Source organism: Vicugna pacos, chromosome 17 (genome assembly GCF_048564905.1).
Source record: "Vicugna pacos chromosome 17, VicPac4, whole genome shotgun sequence".
NCBI classification, from domain to species: domain Eukaryota; kingdom Metazoa; phylum Chordata; class Mammalia; order Artiodactyla; family Camelidae; genus Vicugna; species Vicugna pacos.
In genome coordinates this window covers 55,114,362-55,131,426 of record NC_133003.1, presented here as the reverse complement: position 1 = coordinate 55,131,426, position 17,065 = coordinate 55,114,362, and the positions used below count along the sequence as shown (strand labels likewise).

Below are 17,065 nucleotides of genomic sequence, written 5' to 3'. Positions count from 1 at the left end.
CTCCCACCAGGTCCGCAGGAGGCACTGCAGGGGCGGCGGGCTGGACCCTGTTCGCGTGTGTGTGCTCGTGCGTGTGTGTGCGTACTTCTGGTCACGCGCTGCGGGGCCAGCACAGGGAACCGGGCGCTGTCAGCAGTTTGGAGAAGTTTGGAGAAGTCATGAACAGCTGAGTGAGGGCGTCCCAGGCGTGCACATGCTCCTCCTAGCCAGCAGGGCTGGAGTCCGCTGTGGCTCCGCCCACGTGTGTGGTGGTCCCACCCACAGGCCGTGGGGAGGAGGCAGAGTGGGGGGAGCAGGTTGGAGGGTCTCTGCCCCCACCAGCAGCCCCTGCATTTCCCCAGGGGGTCTTCTGGGAGGACAGCCTGTGGGGACAGGAACAGCAGCTCTGTGGTCTGAGTTTGGGAGCGGGTGTTCTCCAGGAACCTTCCAGGTCGCCACGAGCAGGCTTTGTGATGATGTGCGAACTCCCGAGGCACGTCTCCTTTGGTGCCCTGGTCTTCCAGGCGTGTTTCTGAGCAGGGCCTCTCCACCCTGGAGCCCCCAGAGTAAAGGAGTGTGTCACTTTGGATGGGATTCCCGCAGGGGCGGGGGGCACGGAGATGGAAGTGCAGAAGCTGCAGGTCTCGGCAGGCGGGGAAGCTCTTGGGGAAGGAGCAGCGGAGGAGGGGCTTTTTAGGAGGTGTCCTTGGGGCTGTGGCTTTGGCCACGTGGGATGGCGGATCGGGTGACTCCCTTTAGCAGCTCCTTTCTGCCAGGCAGGTCTGGGTCAGCGATCTGGGAGAGTGTGGAGCAGAAAGACAGGCTGGGCAGAGGAGGCCAGTGAGGCCGGAGCCTGGGGGAGAGGCTTGTGAGGAGGGTGGGGGCCCTGGGATGCTGGAAGCAGCCGTGACTGCTCTTGGGGAGATGGCGTGGGTTCCTGGGGTAGTAAACCAGTCAGGCAGGTCTGAGTGTGGAGGACCAGTTAGGAGGTGCTGCTCAGTCCCCAGTGAGTGGCAGGGACCGAGGGTGAGGGAGGGGGAGCTGAGAGGTGGGTGGACTCGGTGTGAGTCTGAGGTTAAGCGACCAGGCTCGCTGGTGGGTCTGCGGGTTGTTATGGACAGACGAGTGGTCGCGGGCTGAGGCTTTCATCCTGGAAGCAGGGATGCGGTGTGGATCTCAGAGCCAGCCCTGCTCCGGAGCTCCCACCTCAGCACGGTGCCTGGGCCTTGTCCTGGGCCCAAGGGGTGGGGCTGCTGGGCTATGGGGGCACCTGTGCTTGTCGGCGCACCAGCTGCCTCTCAGGGACGTGCTGGCTGAGATGCCTCCTGCGGCCTGACTGCCACCTGCCTGTCCTCTGGGCCCGCGGCTCCGCTCTGCCCGGCACAGCCCAGCTGTCTCCTTGGAGCAGCCTGTTCTGCACAGGACTGGCGGGCTCTGCCATGGTAAGCGGGTGGCTCTTCAGCTGAGAGGCAGTGTCCCGGAGAGGCTGTGAGACCCGGTACAGAACCTGGACACTCCACCGCAGTGCTGGGATCTCCCCGTGGGGAAGGGTGCATTCGGACCTTCGCAGCTTCCTTGGTGCCGCCGCTCTGCCCGGTGTGTTGGGCATCCCTGGAAACCCCACTGGACAGTCCTGGCCGTGCCCTCGGGAGGCCGTGGGTCTGTCCCTGCCCTGATCCACACCCCTCGCCTGCTCTGCACGGCCGCCTTCCTCGTAATCCAGCCTCTTCCTCATTTTCACACGAGATGCAACTCCTGGAACCTCGGGATCTGGTCACCTCCTTGGGAGCCGTCAAGGTTGCTCCTCTTCAAACAGACTCCCTTCCTCCCAGGGAGGCAGAGCCCTTCCGGCCCGACGCTCACACCTTCCACTCTGTCCCAGGTGCGAGTGCTGCTGCCTAGAGGAGATCTTCCTTTTCTCAGAAAGCTCTCATTGCCCGAAAGTCTCCTTGGCTGACTTGTGTGTGATTGGGCGATGCAGCTTTGGGAGGCGGGTGTGTGACGGATGCTCTGGCTAAAGGAGGTGTGCACCTCTGCTCTCCAGGTTCAGGTGACGTGTTGCCTGTCTGACCTGTGGGGACCACGCGGGCCTCCCCAGGTGACAGGCAGATGGGTCTGCCCATGTGTGGTTACCGTGCCGGGCAGCTGGGCTGCAGATCAGGGGCTGAGTCTGGAGGGAGGGGTGTCCCGGCCAGCGGGGAGCAGGGCGCAGGGGCAGGGGGTGCCCAGAGGGATCCCTGGGCCTTCAGGAGGCTCGGGGAAGGGTCTCCATAGACTGTGACCAGGGAGGGGCCTTCGTTTGTCCTCCTGTGAGACTCGGCAGGTGGAGAGCCACACAGCCAGGCAGGAGACGCTGAGGCTGCCGTGAGCTGGGAGCAGAGCCCCAGCAGCGGTGCCGAGCTGCATGGGATGGGTGTTCTGTGAGCGTTCACATATCTGAATTAGCGCCACGCGCACATGTGAGCCTTGTAAGACCACGCAGAGCGGGGTGCCTGTCTTCCGCCAGCCCTCATCCCACTCGCCAGGAGGAGCCACTGGGCACGCTTTCCTGCTAACTTCCCGAGCCTCACCCGGGCAGAGTCTCGCAGCGTTGCCCTACCGCGGACTGCTTGCGCCCTAGTGACACGTCTCAGGCTCTCCCTTTGCCGGCAAGCCCAGCCATCCTCGTGCTTGTTAACAGATGCAGAGCTAAAATCATAGACTCTTCAAGCCGGAAGGAGCCCTCACCTCAGCCGGGTCTGATTGGCTCGTTGTGCAGGAACCTGGAGAGGTGCAGTGATGTGCGGCGGGGCAGTGAGTCCGTGCAGGGGAGGGCTCCCCAGGGGCTGGTGTCGGGTGACCGGTAGTGATGACCGCTCCAGCAGCAGCCCCTGCATCCATCCCTCTGGGCTGTCGGCAGCAGGGGAGGGCAGGAGAGAGGACAGGCGGGCCTCTGCACACGCCAAGGCCAGTGCACGAGACGCTGAGTAGAGATGCCACCTGGGCAGGGAGACGTGTGTCCAGGCTCCGGGAGAGGCTCCGTCTGTGTCAGCGTAACAGGCCTGCCGTCGTCTGGGCAGCAATCGTCCGGCACCCCGGATCCTCTGTGTCTTGAGGGACTCAGGCATCAAAGCAGAGCTGGGTGCAGGAGGCTGGCCCCTCCTACTCCTTTGCCGTGTTTGCTGGCCTCACCCCACTGGCACCACAACCAGCTTTCTGGTTCCCAAGGGAGACCTGGGAGAGCCGTTACAATCTGTGGGGCCAGCTTGTCCCCCCAGTGCTCGTGCCCGGGGCGTGTGTGCCCCCAGGTGTGTGTCCCCGGGGTGTGTGTGCCCCCCGCAGTGTGTGTGCCCCCCCAGGTGCGTGTGCCAGGGTGTGAGAGCTGAGACTACAGACTAGAAAGGGCACGTCTTTCTGGAATGTCAATTCTACATTAATCTTTTGGGGGGAGAAATGCTATTTTCATATTAAAGCCAACACATGGCAGAATAGCATGGAAAATTCAAGTTATTCTTCAAGATAAACAGGTGATTTCAAAGCAATTTCATCATTCTTCAACCTCAGGCCCCCCGGCCCCATGGCCCTGGACCCTGGGGTGTATCCCTCCTCTGCGTGGGACTTGGTTGTGAAGTGTTTTGGTCGGATTAGGTAGGTTTTGTCAAGCAAGTAGAAGTTTATCTTAAGCTAGAACCAGCAGGTCGGCAGGGCTAGGGCCTCCCTCCCACCCCTGACTCTGCTCCCCCAACTCCGACCCATAGCTCTGCCCAGGGTCCCAGAGTTTCTCTCCTGGCTTTGGTCCACCCTGGCCCTGACCCCGTGTTACCTCCACGGTCCACTGGCCATGTCTCTGCTTATTCCCAGAGGAAACCTGGCTCGCCAGCCTCTTCTCACCCCGGCCAGAGCGAGGCGCCCAGGGCCAGCTGGAGCTGAGCCTGCTCCCTGGGGCCACTGCTGCTGGACGGCAGGGGGTCTGAGCCTGGAGGGGACGTGGGCCTGCTGGAGCAGGAGGCTCCGGCCCAGCCTGGGCTCCTCTTGGACCCAGGGTGTCCGTCGCCCTGGCGGGCCTGCCATGGCTCATCCTTCCTGTTCTTTACCGTGGGCGCCTCCTCCCAGCCTTCTGGACCATCTTGTCTTTCACTCTATCCCTTTGCTCTGAAACGTCCCCCCCCATCCCCCCCCGCCCCCAGGCACCCGGATAGAGGCCTCGGGAGCGTGGGCCGCCTGGTCTCAGGGCAGTCTTCTTGCCGAGGCAGATGCATGTGGGCGCAGAACTTCTCGGATCCACACGAGGAACAGAGACGCCTGGTTCAGGCCTCTGTGGCCTGAGTCACCGCTCCTGACATGTCCCTCCCTCCCACCCCTGTGGGGTCCGGTGCAGAGCCGTCCTGAGGCCTTTGCTGTGTGGCCCTTGGCTGTGGAGAGCCACAGCTGACTCATGGGGGGGTCCAGGCTCTGTCTGACTGCCACGGGCCACCAGCAAGTCACAGACGTGGAGTTAAAATTCACGTCTCTTGATTTTTTTCCGAATACCTTTTTATTTTCTATTGTGCTCTGCATTTTTTCTTCAAACTATGTAGATACCCATTTAGCCAAATAGGTTTCTGCAAATGTAAACGCCAGCTAGCTAGCAGCACAGGCCTGGCAGGCCACCCGGCTTCCGTGTGAGAGCAGCTAGGCCTGCCCTGCGGCCCTGCCTCCGGCCTCTGCACCCTGAGCAGGGCCCCCCCAACCCCGGACAGGAGCTGAGCCTGCCCCAGCCGGCCCTGTGGCAGAGCACACAGCCAGCTGGCGAGGGCTCTGCAGTCCACCAGCCCGTGGTCTCCACTGTCCGTGGGTGACCGGACTCCCAGGAAGCCCCAAGCTGCTTGTCCGTGGGGGCGGCCTTAGCCCCTCCCAGCCCAGGGCCCGGGAAGGACAGGAGCTCCCGGAGGCAGCCCTCTACCCCAGGCACACCTCCGCTCCTCGCCAGGAGAAGCAGCTCATGGGTGGCAGTCGGTGCTCGCCCAGGGTGTGGTGTCCAGTGGAAATCAGACCCCAAAGTCCTGTGCGGTTATGACAATGTGACAGCATGTTCCGTGGACCCAGGGCTGTCCGGGGTGCCGCATGTGTGTCCGTGTCTACATCTGAGTCTGCATTCCCGTCTACACTTGTATCACATCTGTCCACGCAGGTGGGTGCCCAGGCTCTGTTTCCTCACTCCCTTGAGAGGGGAGAACGGTAACCCCCCACCATACACTGCACCATGTGACAAGACTCAGTCCGGCCCTCGGAGGGTCAGGGTCTGGAGAGCCCGCCCCAAGCCCTGGCCCTCCCAGTGGTGGAGCAGGGCTGACTGACTTTTCTCCAGGACGTCTCACACATCCAAATACCTGTAGGAGAGTCTCACCTGAAGCCAGTGTCACACACACTCGTTAGCCGTTTGCAGGCCTCTGTGGCCCAGAGGTGACATGGGCGGTGCTGAGGTGACTCGCGAGAATGGGGCAGAGGGAGCCCGAGACCTGCACGTCTGAGCAAGCTGAGGAACCGGCCGCTCTCTGGTTCACACAACTGGCCCGACTCCCGCGGCCCTTGGCCCAGGGCAGACAGATGGGCCCTAGTGTGTGGCACGGAGCACCAGAGGGAGCTGGCAGAGGAGTGACGCTGCCCAGAGGTGGGGAACGCTCTTGTCGGGAATGGAAGCATGAATGGGGGTCTCCCTGGAGGTCGGTACTGGGAGGACCTGGCAGGGTGGACGAGGCCGGGGGCACGGAAGACGGCAAGTCTTGATGTGCAGAGCCTGCCGGGGGCTCCACGGGCATCCTTCCGGGAGGGCAGTGGCTCAGGAGAGCCCTGGACGCTGCTCTGCAGGTGGCAGGGGCAGGGGGCTGTGAGCTGAAAGCTGAGTTGGAGGGATCGGGGACTCCTCGAGCCCTGGCCCGGGGCCCAGAGGCCCTCACGGCCACCCCGATGTCACTGGGACTCCCCACTCCAGGTAGCTGGGCTCCTAGGCTTCACGTTGCCTGCATGTGACCGTGTGTTGGCTCTGGGTTTGGTCTGCACGGCCTTCGATGCGTTAGAGCCCTTGCTGGGGACAGGTGAACACGTGGGCGGCATGTGGGCCTGCTCTGGGTCCTCCCCTGCCCCTCGAGGTTCCAACCCTCGTGTCTGCATCCGGCAGAGCGTAGACGCTCCTGCTGAGCCTGTCACTCTAGGGGTGCAGGGCCAGCCTGTTTCCTGCCCCGGACACACCGCCCAGATGGGAGGGCCTGTTTGACGGCTCGGTTCTCGTGGCCACGGAGCAGAACCAGTGAATGTTGCTCTTCCTCGTTCCCGCAGCATTTGGTAAGCAGGGCGGGGTCCAAGTTCCTGGTTCTCGCATGACCCCTGTTGCCCCCGCTGGCCAGGCCTTCCGCCTGCTCTGGGTCCTCTGCATGGTCTGCAAGCTCCCGGTGGGTGGCGTCCCCGGAGCGGCTGCCTAGTGACCCTCCACTGAGACACACGCCGCGTCCCAGCGCTCTCTCAGATCTGCCCTGGGGGGGCCCCCTGCGCCAGGCCCGGCAGCAGCTCCGGGGACAAGTCGGGTGCAGCGGCTGAAAATCCTCCCTTGGTGGGGCCCCGTCTTCCAGGACACGCCCTCTCCTCCGTCTTCCGTCGCTCTTCCAGAGGCCTTCCTTGTGGACATGCGTTTGGGTATTAAGTTCTTAACGTCTGTTATTTGCCCTGTGCTGGGCCCTGCTCTGAGCAGTTCATGTGCGCTGTCTTGGGGCGTCTGTGGCGACCCCCACAGCACTGTCCCAGGGAAGCTGGGATGCCGACCCCCACAGGGTCAGGACTCTGCTCGCACCCTGGCCCACACCCATCCCCACTGCCCGACGTCCCCTCAACCTAGAATGCTCTTAGACCCTAGCCTCGTCTGTCCTGCCAGACACATGCCTGGTGGACAGACCCCGTGGGTCCCCGAGAGCACACGGCTGGCAGCTAATGAATGAAGGTGGCTCCCTCCAGGCCATCAGACTGAGCTCTGCATCCTGGCCCTCCCCAACCCCCTCACCCACCCCCACCCCGTGTGCTGCCCAGGGCTCATCCTGGCTGCAGAGGGGGTGGGGGCAGCCTGACACTTCCCCTCCTCTTCCTTCCCAGCCTCCTCCGCCTGCCCCTACCCCTCACCCCGCACTCTCTTTTGATCTCGAGAAGCCAGGCCCTTGGAGAAATCAGACAGTATGAAATATGAAAAGTGCTTGGGAAGTAATTGAAGAAACACTGTGACTTTTGAAACCCGTGGAGATAACACTCGCACCTTCTTGCTCACGTTATTTAATTTTTAATGGCAGATTTAATTAATGGAGATCAGGTCTTCTGGTTTCAGCCGTTCAGTCGGAGCAGCTGGAGGAGGAGGAGGGGCAGCTGCTCACGGGGTGGAGGGAAGGGCTCAAAATGGGGGTCTGAAGTGTAGTGGGAAGAGAAATCGCCAGGTGCCAGCTAACCCGCAGGGATTCGGTGCCTTGCCTCAGAGCAGGACCCCGGGCAGCAGGCCCTGGCAGCTCCTTCATTTGCAAGTAACAACCCCCCTTTGCCCGTGGCCAAGGTGGAGGCTTTCCGGCTGCGGGACACCCTCTCCAGCCCTCCGCACTGCAATTGGGAGTCTGAGGCAGGTGCGTTGTCTCAGGACCCTGGCACCAGGGGGGCTCCTCGTGAGGGTGGGTGCCCCCCACGTCCTTCCAGAAGCCCCTCCCCTCAGTGGAGTCTGGGGAGGGCCCTGCTCTCGCTGGCAGAGGGCTCAGAGTGCCCTCAGCAGCCCAGGAAGGCCGGGTGGACACAGGGAGCTGCTCCGCTCCCGGGCGGAGACCTGACTTCTGTGTGCAGGGGATGCTGAGGCGCCGTCCTCCTCCTGTTCAGCAGATCAGACGTGGGGCGGGAGGGGAGTTCCCATGAGTCATGCTGAGATGGTAGGGGAAGCTCAGAGGGTTGTCACAACCACTGCTTGGCCGGTGGGCACTTCCTGTGACAAGCCTAGCTGACCACATGTTCAGTCTGAGGTCACGGTCAACTCAGCCACTGACCAAGTTCACCCGTGCATGGAGACGCAGGGTCAGAGCGTCCCGGTGCTCCCTTGAAAGCGGGCGTGGTTGGCGTGGGGGGCCTGGAAGGGGCTGGACTCTCCTCCCAGGAGGGAGGCCTGAGCCGGAGGCTGTCTGTTGCGGGGAGAGCCACATCCTAACGGTGGTCAGGCCCGCCCCCTCGGTGCCCAGTGAGCAGGGAGACAGGGCTCGGGGAGGAAATGACCCAGTGAACTCAGACGTGGGTGTGTGGGTACCACCTGGGCCCAGGGTGGAGCCTGTCGCGAGGTCAGGAGGGCGTCTGCCTGCACGGGGCAGAGGGGCAGCGTGACCTGCATCCTCATCCTCCAGGGGCCTGGGTATTGGTCCACTGTCCACTGGCTGAGGCAGATTCAGGGTCCAGGGAGATGACGAGCTGGGTGTTGGTCTCGTGAAGCTCGGGTGGTGGGGCGAGGGGGAGCCCCCATTCACTCCGCACCTGTGGTCCTGGAGTGTTCGCAGTGCCCGGCGACCACTGGGGGCATTGGCTGTCTCCCCAGGTCAGAGGTAAAGAACCGAACTGGGGAGATGCAGGGTGACCTCACTCAGCAGCTGGGGCCAGAGGCGGGCAGCAGGGTCACTCCAGCAGGGCCCGGAGCAGAATTCCCACCCCTCATGAGCCTGAGCTCTCGGGGCCCCGTCCACGTCTGTCCCAGCTGGCTCTTCCCGGAGGCCTGGTCCCCTCCGGGCCAGCCCCCGCCTTTGATGCCCTGCATGGCTCTGGGCACCGGTCACTCTTTCTGGTCTGAGTGGTGTGTTCCTTCTGGCCAGGCTACCTGTGTGCTTGGTGGAGTGGGGAGAGCTAGGCTTGGGGGTGCGGGGGTCCCTTTGCCTGCCTCACCAGCTACTCTTGGGGACCAGCTGTCCACGCCCCAGGGAGCACCTGGAGCCAGACGCCTGCTTTTGCCCACCTGTAAAGTGGGGACCGGCCCTCCCACACTGCTGTGGGCAGGTCTGGCCCAGGTCCTCGCAGGGTGGGCAGCCCCACGAGACGTCTTGCTGGGCAGTCCGAGGCCAGCCCTGTCTCCGGCTTCATTCTCAAGACCACGTCCTGTGAGAAGCCGGGTCTGCTGGGAAGCCTGACGGGGCTGGGGCTGGGGCCGCTGCTCTTTCTGCTGGTCTCCTCTGGAGACTGGGAGGGCTAGGGGCTGGGCCCAGGTGGCCTTGGGGCGCAAAGAGGTGGTGGGACTGACCAGAGGGACGCCTCTCTCTCATGCTGCCCCCTCCACACCGCCCGGGCCCTGGGCACTTCCACTGGGTGGCCTCGGAAGGAAGGACATGTGTGCCTCTGGGATGGCCCAGCAGTGCTGCTGAGTGCGTGGTCCCAGCTGGAGCCAGACGCCTGGGCTGCGGTCCTGGCACCGCCGCCTGCTGTGTGACTTGGACGAATGGCTGCACGTCTCTGGGCAGCAGTCCACCTGCCGTAGGGGCTGGACCAGGAGGAGGCTCAGCAGACTTCTTTAAAGGTAGTAAATGCCTTAGGCCACACGGGCAGCACAGCCTGTCCACGCTGTGGTGCACAGGAACAGCCACAGATGGTGCATTCACGGGTCGTGGCCGTGGCTGTATGCTAGTAAAGCTTTATCTACAAGACGGGGTGGGTGGGACCCCTGAGTGCAGGGCCTGCGTGTCCTTCCAGCCGTGGCTTCTGAGGATTCTGCAGCCATGGTGGGTCCCCGAGGAGCTGGGCCCTCACTGTGGACCAGTCGCCCTCTGTGTGGTGCTGCCCGGGGGCTGGGCCTCTGTGGGTTCAGCGGGGCTGCACCCGGAAGGGAGGGAGGGAGGTTCAGCCTGGTAACTGGTTCTGTTTTCTCTTCGTAGAACGTCGAGACGTACAGGCTGTCTTCACAGCAGTTCCACGAGGCAGCTTCGAAAATGGAAGGCGCCATCAAGTAAGAGCAGCTTCCTTGTGAGCTTAGCCCGTGTGTGTGAAACTCCCCCACGCGCTTCAAACCTGTCACCTCGAGCCTGGCGTTACGTCCCTAGTAACACAGACGCTGTCTGTTCGCCCAGGGTCTGAGGCCGCCCTGTGCTGGCTGTGACTGGCCGGTGAGCAGACCTGCCCTCTGCCTGGGGGGCGGGGTCTTGGGGCTTGAGGTCGGCTGAGCCGTTCAGGCCTGTGTCCTGCGAGCTGGGCCGGGTGCTGCCCTCGGGGCCCCAGGGAGGCAGGAAGTGTTGCTGCGCACCCCCCACCCTTGGAGGGGCTTCCAGAGTGGCCTGTCCCCTGTGGGCTCCTCTGCGTGCCTGGGCCTGAGCCCCGCAGTCTGCACAGATGCCCAGGTGGCCCCGAGGAGTACCCTGTCGTCTGCGTGCTCCCGTGCTGGAGGGGAGGCCTCGGAGCCACAACGGCGGAAATGAGGGTGCAGGCCTTGGGAAGGCCTGCGGGGTCCCTGTTGTGCGGTTGTCTCCTGGGACCCGCAGACCTCCGGAGATACCCTGGGTCTCCACAGCTCCCTGTCCCCCCAGGGCTGAATTGGGGTGAGTCCCCAGAATCCAGTCACCGTGCAGAGTGGGGCAGGGGAGGGCCCGCCACCTTGAGGGGACACTCACAGAGGTTCGGGGGCTTTGGCTGCTGAGGAAAGCCATGTGGGGAGCAGGGGGGCACATCTAGTCATACCTGGCATGGCAGGGACCTCCTGGGGACATACACGGACGCTGGTGCAGCCGACTGAAGGGTGGGTGTAGGGAGGAGAGCCCCTCCTGCGGCTTAGGGCCTGGGGTGGGGCAGACACTCGGAGGAGGGCTTTCCAGCGAGCGGCAGAGATGCCTGTGGGACCCTCGGAGCCCAGAAGCGAGTGGGCACGGGGGCTGCGTGGACCCTGAGCGCCGATCATTCCAGCTGCAGGTCCCCTGCAGACAAGGTCCTGCCCGGCTCATCGGGGCTGAGAAACACTCAGAGTTGCAGTGAGTGGGAGAGGCTGGGTGACAGCCCCCGGGAACATGACCCGGAGAGGCGAGGGGGACCGCGTGGGAGGCGAGGGGAAGGTTCCACATGCTACAGCCGCCTGGACGACTGCTGCCCCGACCAGTGTCGCTGGGCGGTCGGGGCCCAGGGCACTTCCACTCTGCCCCTCGTTTACTGCCGGTGGTCCTGTGTCACATTCTGAGAACGGAGGCCGGAGAGGCTGGCTAGCTCCCTCGGCTGTCCAGTCTCACACCTGGCACCTGCAGGCCATTCCTCAGACGCCGCTCTGCACGTGAGGGGGCGGCAGATCAGGTCGGAGGTAAGGGCCTGCAGACCTGGATTGGACCTCAGCCCTGCCTCTCGCTGGTTCTGCGCCTTGAGCAAGTCACACGGCCTCTGGGCTTCTCTCGTCTGCCCTTGAGATGCACGTGGAGGGTGGACCTAGGACGTCAGCAGCTGCTGCCGGGGCTCAGCATTCATTTACTTTGTCATCACCTTCATCACCTGCTGGCAGGACGACGAACAGACTTAGTACATAAATTGAGTTTACTGAGAAAACATGTCTTTTCCCAGACAGAGCAAACAAGAGGCAGAGTTAGAAGTGTCTTACTTAAGCCCTAGGGTGGGGTGGAGTCTTTCTTAGGGAGAGTTCTTGGGTTTGCAAATAACGGTCAATTGCATCGTAAATACCTCCGTGGAAGTAAACGCAGCTGCCGGCAGTGGTCACGCTGGGGAGTTTTCTTCTGAGACTGGGCGTCTTTTAGCAACTCAGAGTCAGCAGAGCAGTTTCTTAGGTGGTTGACCAGATGCCCTTGCGTTTCTCCTGCGTCCACCAGGCACTGTGCCTGGCACTGGAGATAGGACGACAGGACAGCTTCCCGTCCTGCCAGCAAGGAGCTTACGGCATTTGGGGATAACAGACCACATCTTAAAATTAATTGCACCAAAAGCAGTTGCCCAGTGACTGATGGACAGTGGCGGTAGTGAGCCATGAAAGACAGACCTCCTGAGAGAAGGCGCCCTGACCCAGACCTGTGTCCAGAGGCTCCTCTTAAATTGACTCCACAGAGGAGTCGGCCCGGAGGGGAGACAGAGAGAGAGAGAGAGCATGTCAAAGGAAGGTCAGCAGGTGCAAAGGCCCTGGGGCAGGGAGTAACTGGCATATTCAAGGGATTGGAAGCCTGCAGGGCTGGAGAGGAGGGCATGAGAAGTCGCAGGAGCCAGACTGCGAGGACTGTCGTACACAGAGATTCTGCTTGTGAGCCAAGAGCAGTGAGATGCCATTTCAGCTGCGTTCTTTCCTGACACATGCATTTAAGGTAGTGATTTCTCTATAAACACAGCTTTTGTTACGCCCTGCAAGTTTTGATCTATTGTGCTTTCATTATAATTCAGCTCGCGATCTTTCTAATTTTCATACTGATTTCTTCTTTGACTCATAGGTTATCACACAATGTATTGCTGAATTTCCAAACATTGGTAATTTTCTGGTTGCCTCTTGAATCATTGATTTCTGGTTTAATTCTGTGACGAGAGAACTCACTCTAAATCCTGTAAACTTTTGAGTCGTGCCGTGTGACCCAGTGGCTGGTGTGCGTGCAGCTGCCGTGTGCCTGCAGCAGCGTGCCGTGTTCTGTCGGGCGCACGTCCTGTGTGTCCCCAGGTTGGGCTGGGCAGCCGTGTTCAGACCCTCTGGATCGTTGCTGATGTGCAGATCTGTGGTTCTTCCTGAGATCACTTCCTTCCATCTAAAGAACTTCTGGTGCTTCTCTTGCTGTGGTTTGCTGATTACAGGCTGTCTGGAGGTGCCTTCACTTTTGAAGACACAGCAGCCCTTTCCTTGGGCTTTTTCAAGGAGTCTCTGCACTCCACTGGACATCTGATCCCCGCAAAAGTCAGCGTCGGTGTTACTCTGATTCTTTTGTGGTTCTCTCTCTTTTTCTCTGTCTGATTTTCAGATTTTCCCTTTGTCTTTGTTTTTTTTTAGCAGACTCTGGAGTGTCCGGGTTGAAGTTTTCTTTCCTTTTTCCTGCTTGAGGTCTGTGCCTTGGGGTCCTTTGGTGAGTTTTAGAAATGTTTCAGCTATTCTCTCTTCAGATTAAACCCTGTTTTGCCCTCCGTGGAGCGGCAGCCCCGCATTACAGCTCACGTGTCTCTGCGCTGTCTCTTCCGCTTCCTCAGTTTCTCCAGCTCCGTGCTGTGACCTGAGCTGTGTGTACCGACCTTTCACTTCCCTGATCCTCTGCCTTAAACCTATTCATGAATTCAGAATTTCAGTTACTGCGTTTTCTTCAGTTCTAGAAGGTCACTTCACTTCTTCTCCCCCGGTCTCAGGTGAGAGTCTGGGTTTTGCATCTAAATTCTTGAACATATTGATTGTAGTTATTCTGAAGTCATCTGCAGGTCTGTGTCTGTGGCCTGTTTCTTCCCCTTGGTCCTGTTTTGTTCTGTGCCTGGTGATTCTCGGTTGGATGCCAGACATCGCGGAGGAAGGACGGAGGCGCTGAGGGTGTCGCAGGCACTCGCCTGCCCCCGAGGCGCTAGGCGGAGGCATCACCTCAAGCGCTGCGGTCTGAGCTGACTTTGGCAGCAGAGCTCTGGCTGCTTCTGATGCGCCCCATCCTCAGGGTCCAGGCCCCCCTCCATGGTGAGCTCTAGGCCCCTGTTTTTGCTTCCTCAACTCTGTGGAGCTTCTGAAAACTCCAGTCTCCTTTCAGTGGCTTTTTACCAAGTTCTTAGTTTTTTACCTGGAGGCTTCTTGAGCTCAGGGATCTGGAAAATGCCTTAAAAGAGGAGGACAACCGAGTTCCTCACTACATTGTAGCTCCCTCCTCCCAGGGTCCTGGTCCCTCAAGTCCAGCTGCCTCAGCAGCTCAGGCCCCAAAGCAGTTTGTGTCCCCGTCCTGGGAGAACGTCCTGAGAGGCCCAGAAGCCCTGGAGCAGAGGCTGTCTCCCAGCACCAGGAATCGCGAGAACTCTGGGGGCAGTGGCCCCTGCATGGGCACTCACCTCCAAGTTCCCTTCTCGCCACGACCTTGGCCCTCAGGTCCTGCTTTGTCGTGTCCTCAGTAGCCTTCAAACAGACTTTTAAATCCCAACTTTTAAATTTTTTTCTCGAAGGAGAGCGTGGTTCTTCCACAAGCCACGCCCCAGTGGGGCGACGGAGGTGGAGTTTGCCAAGCAGACACCGGTTGCATCGACGGCGTTAGACGCTGCTGGACGGGCAACTCTCCCAACCTCCCTTGGGCCACCGAGCTTTCCTGCGTGTCCTCAGGTTTCAGGAAACACCTGCTGAGGGCGGTGGGAGCTGGTGACTGAGGAGGAGCCTGTGCGCGAGGCCGACGTCCACACGCATGCAGCCACACGCACCCACACGCACACACACACACACACGAGCACACGCAGACATGCACACGCACACACACACACCCTTCACCTCATAACAGCACAGAAAGCGAATTGCTCAGATTCCCTGAAGGGAGGGATCAAGACACCAGGGGGCATCCTGCATTTATTGTCACATCTATTTTTTTATGACGACCTCCGTCCTCTTCCCAGGGGATTCATTCCGACCTGTCTCGGCTCCTCCCCGTCAGGAAACTTGTTCAGCCCCCCAGCCCCACGGAGAACAGCCCTCAGAGAGGTTGGAACAATTGAGCTGAAGGAAGGTTATTAAGCATTTCCTGGAGCTGAGTCGTTGTCTCTGAGGACCACGATCCGAGAGGCCTGATGAGGGAGGTCAGGGCCGCTGGCTGGAGGGCCTGGCTTCAGGCGCACGAGCTTCCCCAGCCTGCGCCTACCAGGGGCCTAGTGGTGAGGCTGACCACCCGTCAGGACAACGGCCGTGCGTTCGAGCCCCAGAGGAGACGGCATTCCAAACGTTCTCTAACGCAGAAAACACTCACGTCGCCCTGAATTCAAAAGGTGCTTCACCACCCCCGTCCGTGTCTCAACTAACCTTTCAAAAGAAGCATTTTCTATTCAGAAATTTGCCAAAGCGTGGCTTACAGTGGTGTACCTGGCTCTTTGAGAGGTCAACACGGCAAACCCATTTAATAATTCTTTCACCAGATCGAAGTGCAGGAAGTCCATTCCTCCAAGAAAATGGGGGCCTGGCCCTCAGTACGTGTTGCTGCTGTGTGGGGCTCACAGTTTGGAGTCCTTATGGGAAGCGTGTGGCCAGCACTGAGACAAAGTCCCACGGCCTGCAGGCTCCCTTCCCCAACTGTGAAACGGGGCAGGCACGGGGCACCGTGGGATCTGAACCCAGTCAGGTAGCGTCTACACCTGCTCTTTTCTCCTGGGCTGCAATGCCCCGTCCCAAATGTTTGGGCAGGGAGTTCTCTGCCTGCCTGACGGATGGGCTTCCCTGAGTGCATGTGCACACACATAGGCCTGTGTGCGTGTGTGCACGCACGTGTGTGCACGTGTCTGTGTGTGCACTGTGGTGTCTGTGTATGGTGTCTGTGTGTGGTCCTTCCCAGCCACAGGCCCTCAGCAGGGCTGGCCCTACCTGTGCTGGCAGAGCTCCGCCTCCCACAGCAGGAGAGCAGCTAAGAGGCACAGGCCGTACTGTGTGGCCGCGGGGTGGAGCACCCCCGGAGGTGTGGGTGACTGCGCCCTCAGCTGAGGGGGACATGCTGGGAGGAGGCTGCTTCCTGCCCCGGCAGACGCTGCGTCTGGACGTGGCGTCAGGATTCTGTGTGTCAGCCCCACAGCGGGACTCAGCTCCCGGGTGGGCGTTCAAGGGGACCGCGTGCTGTCGTGGGTGGGAGGACTCCTGGTAGTTTCCACCTGCGACTCCGCTCATTTCAGGACTCAGAATCGGCTGTGTGGTGCGTCTGTGTCTCCCGCTTTCTGTCTGGAACGCCCTCCCTCTTCTTTCCTTACAGATTATGCTCACTTTTCAGAACCCAACCCAGGCATCTTTCCTGCCTACTGTTGGTCTCCCCCAGAGGTCCGTCCACTGCCCTGAGTTCCTCGGCCTTCCCAGCGTTCGGCCCAGGACTCAGCTTTGCGCGATGCTGGTCGAGTGCACACTGGCGGGCAGGCAAGCCGATGCCCATTTGTGGCATTTGGGGTGGGATTTAAAAACACACAGCCGACGGTTCAGGCATCTCCTCAGTGCGCGGTGGGGCCGCGTGTGCGCGGCGGGGCCTTAGGTCCAGTGGGGGGTGTGCAGGTCCCAGTGGTGCCAGTCAGAGGACGAGGCTGTGCTGACATGCACTCCTCTTGCTTCTGAAGGTTTGAGGTCATTTGTTAAGCACATAATAAACACTCAGTAAACAGTAGGTATTATTTTGTGGAAACTCACACTTTAGTGGGTTCAGAGTTAGAAAGGTTGGAGAGTGGTGGCCAGGAGAGGCCCAGTCCTCGATACCTAGAGTGATTCTGCCCCACAGCTCCCCGTCTGGGGACGTGGCCTCAAGCCCTCACATGTGCGCAGGGCAGCCACAGGCAAGGGCATTGCCACCGTGTCTCCGAGCGTGAGAGCCTCACAGGCCATGCAGGGACAGAGGCCAGCCTGATCCGTCGACTCTGGAGCAGCAGACGAAGCTGGAAGGGGACTCAGAAGACACGCAGGATGTCTCGTCTGGGAAGAGCTCGTCGTGGCTGTCTGTGCCCTGACACTGCGCTGCACCATGTCTGCTCTGTAGTTTGTGTGCACATAGGGACGGTCTGGAAGGACGGGCTCCAGGCGGGCACGGCAGCCTCCTCTGGGCAGTTCCAGGACACTCAGGATGGCTTTGACTCTGTGCGTGCATGTGCTCCTGTAGCCGGTATGACTAAAACTTGATAAGGGTAGAAAGACACTGACAGGGGAAGGACTGTCAATGGATGAGTTGGGGAGTCAGGCACTGGGTGACGGGGACAGCGACCACAAGCGGCAGGAGCTGGCCTGGTGCATGAGTGTGCACACGTGTGAGAGTGCATGCAAATGCATGCGAGTGTATGTTGGAAGGCGTGCATACGTGAGTGTGTGCACGTACGCATGTCTGTGTGAGCACCTGTACGTGTGTGCATCTGCGTGTGCACGTGTGTACCTTTCTGTGTGCAAGCGTCGGTGTACTGCCTGCATGTGTGTGTGAGTGTACACATGAGTGCACGCATGGCTTGTGAGTCTGTA

The 17,065-nt window shown here is 60.7% G+C and overlaps 1 protein-coding gene across 1 annotated transcript in view; it reads left to right on the top strand.

Moving 5' to 3' along the window:
- Positions 1 to 17,065, top strand: part of CHCHD6 (coiled-coil-helix-coiled-coil-helix domain containing 6) — a 119,324-nt gene that overhangs the window by 91,950 nt on the left and 10,309 nt on the right. The window contains exon 6 of the mRNA XM_072942015.1: positions 9,855 to 9,925. Coding sequence (XP_072798116.1) covers positions 9,855 to 9,925 — 71 coding nt within the window. The remainder of the gene's footprint in view (positions 1 to 9,854; positions 9,926 to 17,065) is intronic.